The sequence below is a fragment of the Camelina sativa genome, chromosome 18 (assembly GCF_000633955.1).
Source record: "Camelina sativa cultivar DH55 chromosome 18, Cs, whole genome shotgun sequence".
Lineage (NCBI taxonomy): Eukaryota > Viridiplantae > Streptophyta > Magnoliopsida > Brassicales > Brassicaceae > Camelina > Camelina sativa.
In genome coordinates, this window is record NC_025702.1 from 1,122,091 (window position 1) to 1,138,421 (window position 16,331).

Sequence of the window (16,331 nt, forward strand, 5' to 3'; positions counted from 1 at the left end):
TCTCTAGCTAGTACATATTACATTAGTGCACTGCTTACAACTTAGGAACACTTGATTGATGAAAGGATTATTAAATACACTTCTACTAATTAAGCTATTGATTTTTCCATAATGGACTAAGCAACGGAAAGAAAAAACCCGGTGAAGGTGGTGGCATCGATTCATTACCACCACCTAAAAACCGTGGCGAGAATGCAAATTTAGGTGAGAACAATGGAAACGGCAACTTTGGTGGAGGTGACAAAACAAACTGTGAAGCTGGAGATTGGAATGGTATTGGATTAGGACCGATTTGATGTAAAGGAACATCAACTTTGATTCTGTTAACTTACTCTGTTAAATGATTTAACGACGTGCCTTATTTGGCAAAGTCAACAAAAGTTTATGATTAAACTAAAAAATCAATCAAAATTAGAGATTTATTTCAACACATTCAAAGTTGATGTTTTTTTTCACCACTTTTACAAAGTTTAGGCTTTTTATGACATTTTTCTACTTTTAAAATTTTGAATTAAAAATAGATTTATTAAACTAGAATTATATATCAAAAGCTTTTCTAAACCTAAATTTAGTTAATTTTGGTTTAGGCTTCTTTTTCTTTTTTTTTTTTGGTTTAGGCTTCTTATAAAAAACGAAAGGTAAATAAATAGCAATGGAACATCCACCAATCGGACTATCAGTTAAGCCAAACCAAACCGGTATATCCCAAGCTTGACCTTGTCATCTCATAAGCCAAGAAGCAAGCAGCATTAGCAGGAACTCTCAACCACTATAACTATTTCTCGTCTTACATTTTTATAATTATTGATGTAATTATTTTCCACTATAAAAACCCAAAAAAATAATATCACCAGTTAGAGAAACAATAATCACAAGTCTTATGGAGACGATTGAGCAACAAAGACATTCACTCTCTTCTTTGCCTATGCTCTCTAGGCTTGAACACTTAGATTTCGTTGTAAACTGTTCTTTTACTTTGGTATTTCAAGTTAAGAAAAATAGTTTACTAGTTTGATGATTTACTCAAGTGTTTGTTTTCGTTTTTTTCTTTTTTGGGTTATGTAGATAAAGAATCTAGAGAGACAACAAAACCTTTCGAAATGGAAAGATGAAAGCGCGTCTACCACACGTGGATTAATTGATAGAGGCACGGCGATTAGAGAAGCATATTTCAAAGGATCGTTACTAGATCGAATCGCAGCTTTGGAGACCAGACTTTTTCAGGTATGGTTTTGATCATTCTTATAGATTTTTCCTAGCCAAAGTTTCTCTCTGGAAGTGAGTGTAATTGTTGTTTGAAGGTTTTTTGTATATGCTAATGTTTAAAAGGGTTTTCATTTTGTACAATGTTTTAAAGATATGTTTGGAGTTGGAATCGAGCAGTGCATCTTCTACCTCAACTGGAGGGTCCGGTGAAACATCAAGCCAAAGGATTAAGAAGGATTTGACAAAGACATTACCTATTTTCAGTAGCAACGTTAATCCTTTTCATGTTCCCTTACAACATCCACAAGACCCTCGGGTATAGATATATTTGTTGTTGTGTATTTCTAGACAAGATAGTTATAATATTTCAGTTACATATTACAGAAAAAAAACAATCAAATATTATTAGATCTTCTTGACTAAGCAATTAAGGAGCGAAAATAGGTCATCTATCTAGGATCTAATTTCGGTAATTAGACGGAAAAAAACTAATGTAATTAGTTTAAGTATATAACAATCCATATTTGTCATTTTCTTGTTATATTTTGTAAGAGACTGGTTTGTTTTTGCTATTATATGCTCCTTCTTGTATTGATATATGCTTAAAAACTTAGTTAATTACTTCCGTAATTGTGATTCAATATGTTGTATTGTGATATGAAGGACATGGAGGAGAAGATTGAAGAAGAGAAAGATGAAGAGATAAATCTAGAGAAGCCATTACTCCAGAAGAAGAAGATTAAGAAGAATGATGCTAATGAAACTTGCAAACCAAAGAAGAAGAAGAAGANTATTTCTAGACAAGATAGTTATAATATTTCAGTTACATATTACAGAAAAAAAAAACAATCAAATATTGTTAGATCTTCTTGACTAAGCAATTAAGGAGTGAAAATAGGTCATCTATCTAGGATCTAATATCGGTAATTTTCTTCTTGTATTGATATATGCTTAAAAACTTAGTTAATTACTTCCGTAATTGTGATGCAATATGTTGTATTGTGATATGAAGGACATGGAGGAGAAGATTGAGGAAGAGAAAGATGAAGAGATAAATCTAGAGAAGCCATTACTCGAGAAGAAGAAGATTAAGAAGAATGATGCTAATGAAACTTGCAAATCAAAGAAGAAGAAGAAGAAGAAGAAGAAGAAGAAGAAGACAAATTCTCCCAAGAAGTGGTGTCGTTTTAGCTTGTTGGGCTGCTAATTTTATGTTATCCCAAAATTTCCTAGACTATGCTTTATCTCGTATTTGTTTTAGATCTAAGTTTTTCTTTATTCATCAAACTTTAGGATTAATATCTATCTTTTCTTTAAACATCTTTAATACCAGATGTGCTCGGGTTTTGACATGATCGTAGCAAACAAATGGATTTATAAATATTGTTAGCAAGTAACATATCCTATGTTTAAGACTATATGGTTGAAAGAGAAAGATCAAATACATGCTCTAATATAGCCCAAATTGTACTACATCATGATTAAAAAAAAAATGTTATCATATCTCTTAAATTTTAGGATGTACTATAAAGCAACTACCCTCCAAAAAATACAAAATGTGTGGATGTAGATATATGTATAACTGTATACTCCACTACTTTCATTTTTATTTTTTTCGCATGCATATTCCTTTAAAACTTGGTTAGTGGATTCTTAAAAAAAATATATTTAAAAATTCTTTCAGCCATATTTTAGAATAAAAAAATTCGCAATGATCAGAATCAATATTATTCCACCAAATGGACTTTCTTTATACTTTTATAATCTCCATAATGCTAAAAGAATATATAGCACTCTAATGAATATATGTATTATTTTCTGTCTTTAACTTTAGAAAAAGGTAAAAATGTTATAATTAAATCATGACAGTTTGAGTCAACTCCATTTCTTTGTCTACCCATAGAATACTATTCTCCTTTTCATTTAAATTTTTGTATACAAAAAAAAATTAGGGCCATGCTACAATTTTTGGTTGTGGTATAGTTATATGTCAAAAGATTAATGTAGTTCTGCACTCTGGATATTTATAACTAACTAACTCTTAATGATATCAATATTAAATTTTTAAAAAGTTAAGTACAACTCCCTCTATTTTATTTTATAAAGAGTGTCAGTTTGACACATTTCACACAAATTTAAAAACATTAAAATATATATATGTCTTTATTTAATAAATATTTAATATGTTAATTTAGTCATAGATTAAGAGTAAAATTATAAATTTTAATGTAAAAATGCATTGGAAATATAAAATAATGCATTAAAATGTAAAATGACACTTGCTGTGAAACAAAAATAAAACTTTAAAATAACTTATTTGTGAAATAGAGAAAATATATACTATAGAAGAAGAAGTAAATAAACCATGATTCCCATAAATCTCTTTTAAACATGTAAAAGTCAACTCTCATTAAGTAAGAGAAAAGAATATCTAATTTCTACTTAGAATATCCGTACACTTTTTAAATGGTTAATTTATTCGTTCACTGTTTACCAAAAAAAAATTCCAATGATTTAAAAAATAATAATAATAATAAATAATTTGACATCACAGATAGTGTATTATAAAAAGCTATAGTGAATCAATGAGACTAACATTAAAGTTGAAATGTAATTTTAAAAAAAATGTAAAAACTAGTAGTATTAATCATCGCCGTAAAGAAAAGGGTGTAATATTAATCATCAAATTCGATATAAGTGTATTTGTACATGTAGACATTGAAAATTAAATGTCTCGAATACGCCAAAAAAAAAACAGCTGGACACGGCTCTTATGGTTATTTATTGTACCAACCGTATCTCTTTTCGATTCTACCTCTTGCGTGCCCAATTATCGCCATTATGGCGACTGATTGAGGTTCCGAACTTTTTGTTCGCCAGAGTTTTCAAAAGTAGATATTATCGGAATTTCAATTTTATGGAACCGATACGGTTCTACTCTCTTTCCTATAGATGGAAGGGTATTTTATCTGCTCGATCTTTGGTTAACATAGAGCTTATTAAACGGGTTGGCTCAGGAGACACCATTTCTATATGGACTGATCTCTGGGTTCCAACTTAATTCCCAAGACCAGCTTTAAGTAACGGTCCGTTTAAGGACCCAACTCTCCGTTTGACTCAATTCATGGATTCTCAGATGAATACTTGGCGTCATGATCGGCTCATTGAGCATTTCGATCATGTGGATGTTGCCTTGATAGAGGTTATTCCCTTTAGTAGTCTCCCGATGGCAGACTCTTTCAGGTGGCACTTTACAAAATCTGGTAAATATACGGTTAAGTCAGGGTATGAAACGGCACGTATGGGTATTCCTAACACTTTCCAGGCTCTTGGGTGTGGCCTAGAGATTATCCCTCTTCTTGCTAGGGTTTGGCGGATTCACTGTCCACCAAAAACTAAACATTTCATGTGGCAAGTGTTAACGGGTAGTATTTCGGTGAATGCTAATTTGAGACGGTGGGGCATAGACTGTGATGTCGGATGCATGAGGTGTGGGGCGGATGTGGAGACTATTAATCATGCTATTTTTGTGTGTCCGCCAGGCCGTCAGGTATGGGCTTTAGCCAATGTACCTGTAGGGCCCCAACACTTTCCGACAGAATCTATCTATGCTAATGTGGATCGTTTTCTGGGTTCTACGAATCCGGGTTCCCAAATAGAGGTTTTCCCTTGCTAATGTGGTATATTTGGAAAGCGCGGAATGCTTGTGTGTTTGAGAATCAGACAGAACACCCGGATGACATTGTGCATGTAGCGCAAGGGGAAGCGTCCTCTTGGCTCCAAGCACAGTTGGAAGATGAGGGTGAGGAGGTTATCCTTTCCCCTGTAGTTCCTACCTCTCGGTTACAAGGGGGTAGTTATCCCCTTTCACTGGTTTACTCCGGTTGTCGAAGTTTTGTAGATGGCTCTTGGAAAGAGATCGATGCTTTTGCAGGTGCAGGATGGGTCTGTACTTCTTTGCAAGGATCGTCCTGTTCTAGGCGCTACTAATTATCGGCGTAGTCTATCTCCGTTACATGCAGAAGTGGAAGCTTTCAGCTGGGCGATGCGGTGTATGATTGGCCATGACTTTTGAGATATGGTTTTCTTTACAGACAGTTTGGATCTGGTGAAGATGGTGTCTTCCCTCATGACTGGCCGGCCTTTGCAACATATTTGGATGGAATCAAGATGGATCAAGAGGAGTTTTTTTTTTTTTTTTATGTCATATTTCTCGTAATACAAATGTTAAAGCGGATTCTTTGGCACGTCAAGCGCGCTTATGTCTGCATCATGTTTTGTTTGTAAACAATTTTCCTTCAAATTGGCTCGTTTGAGCTGATTCTTTTGTTGACCAAAAAAAACTCATTCGTCTATTTTTGTTTGTCTACTAACTAATTTGTCACGAAAGAAAAAATGTAAATTAAAAATCTACCGTAATAATAATCTTCGCCTATGACCAAATTTTAGTATGGGAGGCTTCGTGGCCACATTTAATTATCACTTTATCAAAATTCCCCAAAACAAATAAACATGATTATTTACTGAAAATAGTTTTATCTTTACAAATTATGTAGTTATCAAAGTCTAGTTACCCTGCTAGAGAATAAATAGAGTGTATAATAATAGGCTTTATTAATAGCTTCACGAACAAAGGCTAATGTAATGGCTAACCTTTAAATGCATTCTAATAATTTTAATGCTTCTATTTTTGAGCGCATTATAATCAAATTTTCAACGGTTGCCCAAACAAAAAAAATAATAATCAAAATTTCAACGACTCCTACATCATATAAAATAATGTTATTTGCATTCCAATATCCCCAAACAAATAGTTTTTATTTCGTTCCTACTTACGAGTTGACGAATTTGTTGCATTTTAAATAATGTTTGAGACAGTAACGGAGTGTTATTCGATTCTAATTTATAAAGATTTTTGAAGAATTTAACAAAATCATTAAAAATAAATAGGTGAAAGATTGTTTTAAAATTGCTATAGAGTATTGTTGATCAATGTTCTAAAATCTTGTAAAGTGCTCCAAACAATCCCTGTATTTTTGTGATAATTTTCATGACTTTATTTTGTAAAGAAAATGACTAAAATCTTGAACCAATAATATAATAATTGAATTCATTAACAATCCTAGATTTTTTTTGTTTTAATTAAATAACTCAAAACTTTTAATGACTTTATAAAAGTCTGAATCCAATAACCAAATTTATTAAGATTTTAAATGATTTTTTACAATCACAAACTAATAACACCAAACTTTAAGAGAGTTTAACAAAATTTTGATCTAATAACAACAGATTCTATATAACATTTAAAATCTTTAAAACTTTATTCAAATCTCAAACCAATAAGCTCCGCTAAAAATTTATTAAAATAATATATATTAAAAATTTTACACGCTACAAACATATTTTAAAAATTGGCATCTGATATATATAATTGACTCATACATATTAGTTTTAAAAGTTATACATTTTATAATTGAATAGTACTACCGTATTTCGGAATCTATAAAGAAAATTGTAAAAGCTGGGTTAATAATACTTTTTGATGTAGGGGTTCAACAAAAATAGTAATAATCAACTAAAAGTAGAAAGATTCAGTGCCTAATGACATTTTTATGTGGTAGTCATTAAAATATAAAAACTCTATTATTAAATTCCACATCTACCCTTCTCTTTGCTTCTTCCTCTTTCCATTAAAAACTCTCTTTCAAACAAAAACAAAAAAAAACTCAAAAACAACATCAATGGCGAATTCAGATTCCTACTCCTCCTCTACACCACCACCACCAGTAGTAGTACCTAACGAAGAAGAAGACAACAACAACAACAACAACGAGAGAATAATCTCAACTCACCATCACCAGACCATGCCTTCCGAGTTAACTCAAGAAGAGTTCGCCGTACTCTCCAACTCAATCGTCGAGTTCCACACGTACCAACTCGGTCGAGGTCGGTGCTCCTCCCTCTTAGCTCAGCGGATCAACGCGCCTCCGGAAACAGTCTGGTCCGTGGTGAGAAGGTTCGACCGGCCTCAGATTTACAAACACTTCATCAAAAGCTGCCACGTAGACGAAGGTTTCGAGATGCGAGTGGGATCCACGCGCGACGTGAACGTGATCAGCGGTCTACCGGCGAACACGTCGAGGGAGAGGTTAGATCTGCTGGACGATGATCGGAGAGTGACTGGGTTTAGTATCACCGGAGGTGAGCATAGGCTGAGGAACTACAAATCGGTGACGACGGTTCATAGGTTCGAGAAAGAGAGAGAACGGATCTGGACCGTTGTTTTGGAATCGTACGTCGTGGATGTGCCGGAAGGTAACTCGGAGGAAGACACACGTTTGTTTGCTGATACGGTCATTAGATTGAATCTTCAGAAACTTGCTTCCATTACTGAAGCTATGAATCGTAACAACAACAACAACAACAACAACTCCGGTGACGGAACAAACTCTTCTTCTTCATTTCAGGTGAGGTGATGATGAGATTTGGGGGGGGAACAAAACAAAACAAAAATTGGGGGATTTTTAATTTTATTTTCGTTTTTGTTTGTGGTGATCAATTGTAATTTGATTATTGTTTTCATGTTTTTTGTTTTTAACATCATCAAGTCTCTCCTGGATTATTGGAAATTGAAATGTTCGATATATAAGTTACTAATTCTATAATGAAACTAGGAAGGGTGCCTTACTAATTATAGTAGTTCGTTAGGTTCTAAATTAAACAAGATGTGTTTTATTTTTTTTAAAAATTGTAACAAGATAAAATTACGNTTCTTCATTTCAGGTGAGGTGATGATTGAGATTTGGGGGGGAACAAAACAAATTGGGGGATTTTAAATTTTATTTTCGTTTTTGTTTGTGGTGAATTGAAATTTGATTATTGTTTTTTATGTTTTTTGTTTTTAACAACATCAAGTCTCTCCTGGATTATTGAAAATTGAAATGCTCGATATAGTATAAGTTACTAATTCTATGATGAAACTAGGAAGGGTGCCTTACTAATTATAGTAGTTCGTTAGGTTCTTCTAAGTTAACAAGATGTGTTTTATTTAAAAAAAAAATGTAACAAGATAAACTTACGTAAGTTTGTCTTTTAAGTTAGGTTTTTTTGTTTTCTTTTTCTTTTTTTTGGTTATATTCGGTTTATTTTATGCTCTAGATTAGGTTAGGTTAAAACTCCATACCTATATTATTAAGGGTCCATCCGCTTGGATCTCTCATAGTACTGTATCTCCTGATAATGTTTTCATAACAATTGGCTCACCATCATTGGCTTGTAGTAAATAAGTTTTTATAATAAACGATATAAGCTGAATATCCGTAAAAACAGCAATAATAAGAGCAATATTGGTAAATGGTAATAATATAGAACGGTATAAATTTTTTTAATAGATAGAAAAAATGGTAAAGTATATTAGTAACGTTTCCAATATCGTTTTTGTGATTGATCAGTTTTTAAGCGGTATATTATATTCCATATCACAAGGATACAGAGTTAGTACTAATCAAAGTCAAAATATAAAATGAGAAAAATAATTTCGTGACAAAAATCATCTGCTCCGTAGGTTCATTTTATTCTTTTTAATTCTACAGCTCTTTTATTTTGTTTTTCCATTTTTTTTTTTTTTGTGCTAAAGGCAAAAAAGTAGTATTTTCATATTTTGTGCTAAATATCGCTCTCAAAAAAAGGCTTTGAAAGACGAAAAAGCCCATCACTAATACTAGTACAAATTGGACTCTTTTATTTTCCAGTTTCTATTTTAAGGGAAAGGGAGCTTAAACATTTTGAAAATGACTAGTAAGTCTAATAGTGTAATTTATGTTGTATATCTTTTGATATGGTTTTTTATGATTTTGTTACTGTGACAATGATAGTCAGATAGTGTATGTCATATACCAATCAAAATCTATTACTGGATTCACTTTTTTTTTTTTTTAACTCATCTGTTCGTTCTTTTTATTTCTCTTTCCCGGGATTATTAGAGAATCTTAAGTGGGACGATCCTACAACCATCATGAGACAACAACACTTCAAAGACTTTGGTTGCATAAAAATCTATTTCAATATGGTTGGACGACGAGAAAGTATGGGATTTTTGGAGCCACTCCTTTTTTTATTATCTGCAAATTGTGGGAGCCACGTTCCATTTTCTAGTACACCAGTACTATTACTTTTTTTTTTTAACAAGTGTTTTGTTTTGGGAAACTTATGCTTATTTATTAGTTTTCATTTTCCTAATTTGGTTATCGCATGAAATTTTTTTTGTAGTAGTTAATTAACTAAAATAATTATCTGTATTAATTATCATTTAATGTACACACAAAAAAATTACAGTAACAGCATGTTACATGTAGATAAATTATTCGATGTAATTCAGAAACAAGTCACAAAATTAATATAGAGTGTGATATTGTCATTGTTTTTACCCAAAAAAAATATTTATTTTTAAGTAACATTTTTTAAAATAAAATGCATAAAATATACATTGATAAAGTATGATTAGGTTTTTTCTATAAAGTTGTTAATTGTTGTATTTAGTAATTGAAGCAACAGTAAAGGAACTGAAGATGCTTCTAGTTTTATTCCATTAGGGAAAGGGACAAATCTAGTGGGTACTACAAGTTGCCAACTTGGTTAACAACAACAACAAAAAAAGTCAGAAAGTTAATTTTGGGTTTTATTTATTGGACGATAAAAAATGAAACACAAAAAAAGTAAAAAATGATCGGGTCCAGACTTTAATGATGGTGAACCAATTAGAAGATAGGATTTGTCAGCACCATGACCTTAATCATTAACATCAAACTTCTTTTTTGGTTTCATTATGCTGGAATGGAGTAACTAAAGTTTGAAAATCTATCTCTTATATCCCATTGAATTTTAAACTCTTTTTTTTTGTCTCGATCTATCGCAAGGATAGTCAAAGTTTGTGATGTTTTTTATGATTGAGTATGTTATATACATGTTGAGTTCATTCCTTCAAGGCTTTAAATTACCTATTGGATCTCATTGGTGACCAAGTTTAATTGAGGCAGTTAGAAAATTATGAACGGTTGTAAAGCTAGCGGTTAAAAAAATAGTGGATAGAAATTATGGTGTGGTAAAAAAGAGCGGTTGAGTATTTAGTTTAATTGGTAACATTTTGGCGGTTGATTAATGGAATGATATTAAAAATTATAAAAATTTAAAACTAATTAAATTATATAGTAAAATTATGGAAGAAGACATTATATTTTATAACATGAAAAATTATAAAATCATAATTTTTAGTGGTTGTGATAATTATCTAAAATATTTAAACAAATAATTGTAATTTAGTTTTATCATTAGGCTAATTATAAGTTTTTACAAGTCAATTTGTCACTAAAAGAATTTGTGTTTTTTTTTTCTTTTTCGTAAAACAATTAAAAATTGATAAAACCAAAACTATTAATAAAACATAAAGCTTATTGGGTCAATTTGAAAATCCATTGAGATATAATTTATTTATGTGCATTATCACAAACCCGTTATCATCTTCTTCTTTTTAATAAACATGCCATTTTGAACAAATGTTTAATACAAAAAGAAAAAAAAAAGTTGATCACTTTGTTTGCAACAGATGTTGTCAAACGCTCCAACTTTTTGGTGGTTGATTTCCACTTTCTCAACCACTCAAAATCAGCTCCAGCCATCTCTTCCTTCCACTAACTCCAATCACTCATTCCAAACACCTTCTCCAACCGCCTTGATGATTGTTAACCAATTGAGCATTTCGTTTCCAAAGAGGCATTTAAGTGCTTCCCATCAAAACCGTTATAATCTAAATATTTAGAATTTTGTATATTTTTTCGAGTTATCATGTTTCAGCCATATCGAATGTACCTGCCTCTTGAGAGAGTCTTGTTCAAAACTATCGCTATGGGCTTATGCCCCTTAACAAAGTTAAGCAAGCTCACTTGGTACATGTTATCAAGGTAGGTGCGTGCGTCTCTTAGTTTCAACGAATTCAAACAATGATATTTTCACACAATTTTCTAACAACAACATTTCATAGTTTGGATTTTTAATGGAACTAAATGATGTGACACCAAATTCTTGAAATCGAACTTTTACTGACAAAACTGAAAAAAAAAATCACGATAATAGGATTTAGTCAAGATTTAGTTATTTACGATGCATGAAATGGTTATTTGGTAAAGAAAAAAGAAGAAAGATAATTTCATAATAATAACATAATTATAAGACATTGTATTTAGTCATTTTGATATAGGTCTCTAGCTAGTACATATTACATTAGTGCACTGCTTACAACTTAGGAACACTTGATTGATGAAAGGATTATTAAATACACTTCTACTAATTAAGCTATTGATTTTTCCATAATGGACTAAGCAACGGAAAGAAAAAACCCGGTGATGGTGGTGGCATCGATTCATTACCACCACCTAAAAACCGTGGCGAAAATACAAAATTAGGTGAGAACAATGGAAACGGCGACTTTAGTGGAGGTGACAAAACAAACTGTGAAGCTGGAGATTGGAATGGTATTGGATTAGGACCGGTTTGATGTGAAGGAAATAATCCGGTTGATGGTTGAACCAGATTTTGGTTTTGTGGCTGAGATCGGTTTCCGCCAGGGCTTGATTCGATTAGGTAACGCATATAAGCCGAGATGGGGGATTCGGCTGGGTTACCCGAAAATTGGTTAACAGGCTGAACCGGTTCAGAAGCGATTGGAACAGATTGAACCGGAGGTTGAAGTGGAGGATGGTTGACTTGGGTCAAAGGAGCAGGTCTAACTTTAACCAGCCGTGAATTTGGTGGTTTTGGTGGGTTCGCTTGCGGAGGAGGATTGACGGAAGAAGTTGAACCAAGTCCGGTTAACTGTTGAACGATTGATCTGAAATCGGTTTTGTTGATGTTGTAAACCAAAGCTTGAGGGTTTTGTTGTTGATTTTGCTGGTTTGATGGATCTTTACGAATGCTTTTCCCCATCTTGTTCACACCAAGATGATGTTGATGATGGTTATCATTATTATGATAATCATTAGAACGATTTCTCTGATCATCCATTTTAATAAAACCTTAAAGAAACAAACAACAATAGAGCAGATCCAATTTTTGGAAAGAAACTGTAGTAGAGAAGAAACCACAAAGACTTAAATCTCTCTAAAACAAGTGAAATTAAAATTGTTATATAACCTTCTTAAGGAGAAAGAGAGCTTACGCGTTTTCTGAATTTGACTAGAAAAAAAAACGAAGATTGGAAAAGAAGGAACAAGAGAAAAAGAACAAAACAAGAGGCTTTTGACTTTTTTTTTTTTTTTGTTCTCTCTTTCTCTCTCAATTTGAGTTGTTGTTAATTATATAAAACTAGTTTCTGATAACTAATCGATTTTTTTGCTAGTTGGTTCAACCAACAAGTGGACTAGATTAGCTGATTAGGATATTTAGACGTAAACAAGTTGAGAGGATTAGTGTTTATAATATGATGACTAATTAAAGTTGTCTATTTAGGAGTCGTATTTTATACCATGTTTTTAGCCCAATTTCTACGTTAGTAACGTATTTATTAATTACCAAATCAGATAATAACACTTGTTGGATGTCTTACCGTCGAAACAATTGTAATACAAGTAGTGTTTACTGTTTTTTTTTGGGGTAGAAAGTAGTGTTTACTGTTTAGTGTCGTCTTATCGTTAAGAGCATACAACTAGGTATCCCTAGTATTAAACACAGCTGACAATATTGACCATGAACGGTTTAGAGAATATAAACCATGAGCCTCGGACTAAATTAAAATTATTATTGTAGTAAAAATTAAAATTAAAATACCTTGTTATCTTCTGTTAACGAATACAACAAGTTATCGTTTTAATATTATAGTAAAAATTAAAATTATTCATAATATATCCGTTCATGTACCATGAGCCTAGGACTAAATAATATATTTATATACTTTAGTCTGCAAATTGAAAAAAGATGGCTAACTACACGAAGTATAGGAGAATACATGATCACACATCTCAAATATACTATTATATTCTCAACTACACGAAGTATATGTATTACATGGCTACATGTATGAACTATATGACGTTATGTAGTCAACACCATAGACATACAATCCGGTACACCGGTCGATTGACTCCGGCGAAGACAGACGTTGACTCCGGCGAAAACCGATGTTGACTAAAAAAATTGTATTCTAAATTTTTTTTAAAAAAAATTATATTAAATCATTAATAGTTTTTCATGATTAAAAACATATTCAATTCAATATATTAATATTTTTATATATCTCTAATGTATTCATTCTTATAATTAGCTAATTTTTATTTTTAAAACATAAACTATTAGTTAAATAAAAATCATTGATAATTATTTTCAAGATGTAATATAAAGATATTTGCAAAAATATTCTTATTTTATACCCTTTTGCAAACATACTCTCTATATTGTTTAGCTAAAATCAATTTGTTGTATGTTTATCTTTTATATATTAGAAGTAAATATTATGAATTTATTTTGTTGTTGTATACATGTTATTAAGAGTATGCAAATTTTATAGTAAAAGTATCTAAAAGTTTATACAACATTTACTATGCAAACTATAAAGTAAAGAGTCATATACTCAATCTTTTGCATATTATTTTTATAATGAAAGTAGTTGAATTTGATTTTATGATTTTGTAGTATTTAAATAATCTTATTATCAAAGATATATATATATATAGATATCTTGAAAATAATTATTAATGATTTATAATTAATAATTATTTTAGCTTTAAAAATAAAAATTAACTAATTATAAGAATGAATAATTTAGAGATATATAAAAATATTTAGATATTGAATTGAATATATTTTTTAATCATGAAAAACAAAAAATGTTTATATATAATATTTCTTATTTTTGATTTTTAATAAAAAAATTAATACATTTTTTTGGTTAACACCGAAGTCAACGTCGGTCTTCGCTAGAGTCAGTCGACCGGTGTACCGGATTGTATGTTTATGGTGTTGACCACATAACGTCATATAGTTCATGCATGTGGCCATATAATACATATACTTCGTGTAGTTGAGAATACAATAGTAGACTTGGTATGTGTGACCATGTATTCTCCTATACTTCGTGTAGTTAGCCATCTTTTTTCTCTGACAATCTGGATAACTTTATTTTTTAGACCAAACTAAGACTATCTCCAATATATTACTTTACTTTCAGTTTAAAATAGAGTAAAATAACTTTTCAATGTTATCATTTTATCTTATACTAAATAATAGTAAATAACTAATTTACTTTAAATATAAAATGGGCCAAAAGAAATTGTTGGCCTCCTTGAAATGAAATTCTACCGTAAGAATATTGCGGATCAAATCCTCAATGCAGATTATCCCATGCTTCCCCAGAGCCATGCTTTTATTTTGCATGAAAAAAGAAATCATGAGTATATAATTTCCTGTTTGACCAAAAAAAAAGAGTATATTATTTCCTATTAAGAAGCTAGTGTCACATAGGAAGGTTTTGAACCTGTTTTTTACCATAAAGTTGTCCGTTAAAGCCACCCGTTGGTTGTTATTAGCTTTCTATATTCTCTCTTGTAGATCAGTTTCTTGACATTTTTCAAGGTATGGAATCTCAAGGAATGAGAGAGATCCAACACGTCTTTAAAATACATGCAAAGCCAAACAACAAAATATATATATACTCTCTTTCTCTCCATCACGACTTTATAATTTGGCTAAAATATCAATTTTCACCACCCGCATTACACCACACCTAGGAGGTTCAAGGCAGCCGTGCTATCAACTAAGAACACCACATGAGATTGTCAGGTTTAGAGAATAATCTTAATTTTCACTTTATTTTAGAGAAAAATATAGAGAGATAGGAGAAGACTTTACTTTATTACGAGTTAAGATAATAGAGTAGAGTTAGAGATGTCATAACTACTAAATTCTATATTCATTTAAAGTGAACAAAACAATATTAAAATTTAACATTTTGTATATCTATAATTCTATATTGCTCCATAATATAAAGACCTGCACAAACATATAGTATATAACATATAGAGATATTTGAAATAGTATGTCATATCAATTAATTTAAGATATTAATTTGGGTTTCAAAATTATTAGACTTCTACACACTAAGAAAGAAAAACTAAAACTGGCGAAAAACACAAGATATATAAAAATAGAATATCGATCTGATCCGTATCATCAACCTAGTTTTTAAAGCATCGTAAATATGTCGATCTAAAGAAAATAAAATATCCTCACCCTGATGGGAAGGCTCACAAACCCTTCAAGCCAACGGCTCTGGACCCTGTTTCCTTTTCTCTCAAACCGGTGGAATTTAAAATGCAAAGCTTCAGGCTCAAATCTAGGAAAAGGCTGCTTCCAGTTTACTTTTGAATTCGAGGAGAACCTTCAAAAAGTACTCGACAACAGACCATATCATTATGACCAATGGATGGTTATCTTACAAAGATGGGAACCAGTCATCTCAGAATCATTCCCTTCATAGATCCCTTTCTGGATAGAGGTACAAGGGCTCCCAAAACATTTTTGGCAGCCAGCCATGCTTAACCTAATCGGAGAAGCTCTAGGGGAAATCCTCGACATGGAGATTACAACCTCATCAGTCAAACTCAAGGTCATGCTAAATGGTCTCCTACCCCTAACCAAGGAAACAATTGTTGAGTTCCCAGATGGCAATGAAGCGCTCATATCACTTGACTATAAGAATCTGAAGAACCATTGCTCCTACTGCTTCAGGCTATCACATGAGAAGAAAAACTGCCCTGGTTTCATTGCGAAACGAGGGGCAAAAGATGCATCTTCTATCTCTGAGATACCACGGGAACAGAGAGTGGAAAAACAAAACTACTATATTCCAGCGGACAACTTTTTACCTCCAAAAGACAGATCCCACTACTCAGAACAAAGAAGAGAACTCTCTTTGCAAACACTGAACCACTACCACATAAGTGGAATCAATAGGACCCCTAGACCCTCTCACTCCCCCCCCCCCTCAGGAGTCCCTCCAATCAAGGAAAAGAACACTGGATGAGGAATGGTACAAGCACCATCGCCAATCGGATATCGAATATCTTGGACACAGATCAACC

General features: G+C 31.9%; 3 protein-coding genes across 4 annotated transcripts; 2 read left to right on the forward strand and 1 right to left on the reverse strand.

The window, feature by feature from the left end:
* LOC104760220 lies at positions 803–2,603 on the forward strand. The gene is made up of 4 exons (XM_010483108.1): positions 803–958; positions 1,066–1,224; positions 1,358–1,522; positions 2,219–2,603. Exons 1-4 carry the CDS (start codon positions 881–883, stop codon positions 2,411–2,413), a joined length of 597 nt encoding a protein of 198 aa, XP_010481410.1. The 5' UTR covers positions 803–880; the 3' UTR covers positions 2,414–2,603.
* Positions 6,862–9,451, forward strand: LOC104760221 (abscisic acid receptor PYL1). 2 transcript variants are annotated; one of them, XM_010483109.2, is made up of 3 exons: positions 6,862–7,666; positions 7,977–7,989; positions 9,189–9,451. In XM_010483109.2, the coding sequence occupies exons 1-3, from the start codon at positions 6,948–6,950 to the stop codon at positions 9,222–9,224; spliced, it is 768 nt and encodes a 255-aa protein (XP_010481411.1). In that variant the 5' UTR covers positions 6,862–6,947; the 3' UTR covers positions 9,225–9,451. The 2 variants fall into 2 exon arrangements, with proteins under 2 accessions (XP_010481411.1, XP_010481412.1); XM_010483110.2 differs by lacking the exon at positions 7,977–7,989 and having other exon boundaries at positions 6,862–7,673.
* LOC104760223 (protein HAIKU1-like) lies at positions 11,392–12,507 on the reverse strand. Its single transcript, XM_010483113.1, has one exon. The coding sequence runs from the start codon at positions 12,259–12,261 to the stop codon at positions 11,554–11,556; it is 708 nt and encodes a 235-aa protein (XP_010481415.1). The 5' UTR covers positions 12,262–12,507; the 3' UTR covers positions 11,392–11,553.

Excerpts from the sequence above, each read along its gene's own strand:
- LOC104760220 (XM_010483108.1), top strand. The coding sequence starts at position 881 with ATGGAGACGATTGAGCAACAAAGACATTCACTCTCTTCTTTGCCTATG. Across the intron at positions 959-1,065 it reads TTGAACACTTAGATTTCGTT|ATAAAGAATCTAGAGAGACA; the intron begins GTAAACTGTTCT and ends TGGGTTATGTAG. Across the intron at positions 1,225-1,357 it reads TGGAGACCAGACTTTTTCAG|ATATGTTTGGAGTTGGAATC; the intron begins GTATGGTTTTGA and ends AATGTTTTAAAG.
- LOC104760223 (XM_010483113.1), bottom strand. The coding sequence starts at position 12,261 with ATGGATGATCAGAGAAATCGTTCTAATGATTATCATAATAATGATAAC.
- LOC104760221 (XM_010483109.2), top strand. The coding sequence starts at position 6,948 with ATGGCGAATTCAGATTCCTACTCCTCCTCTACACCACCACCACCAGTA.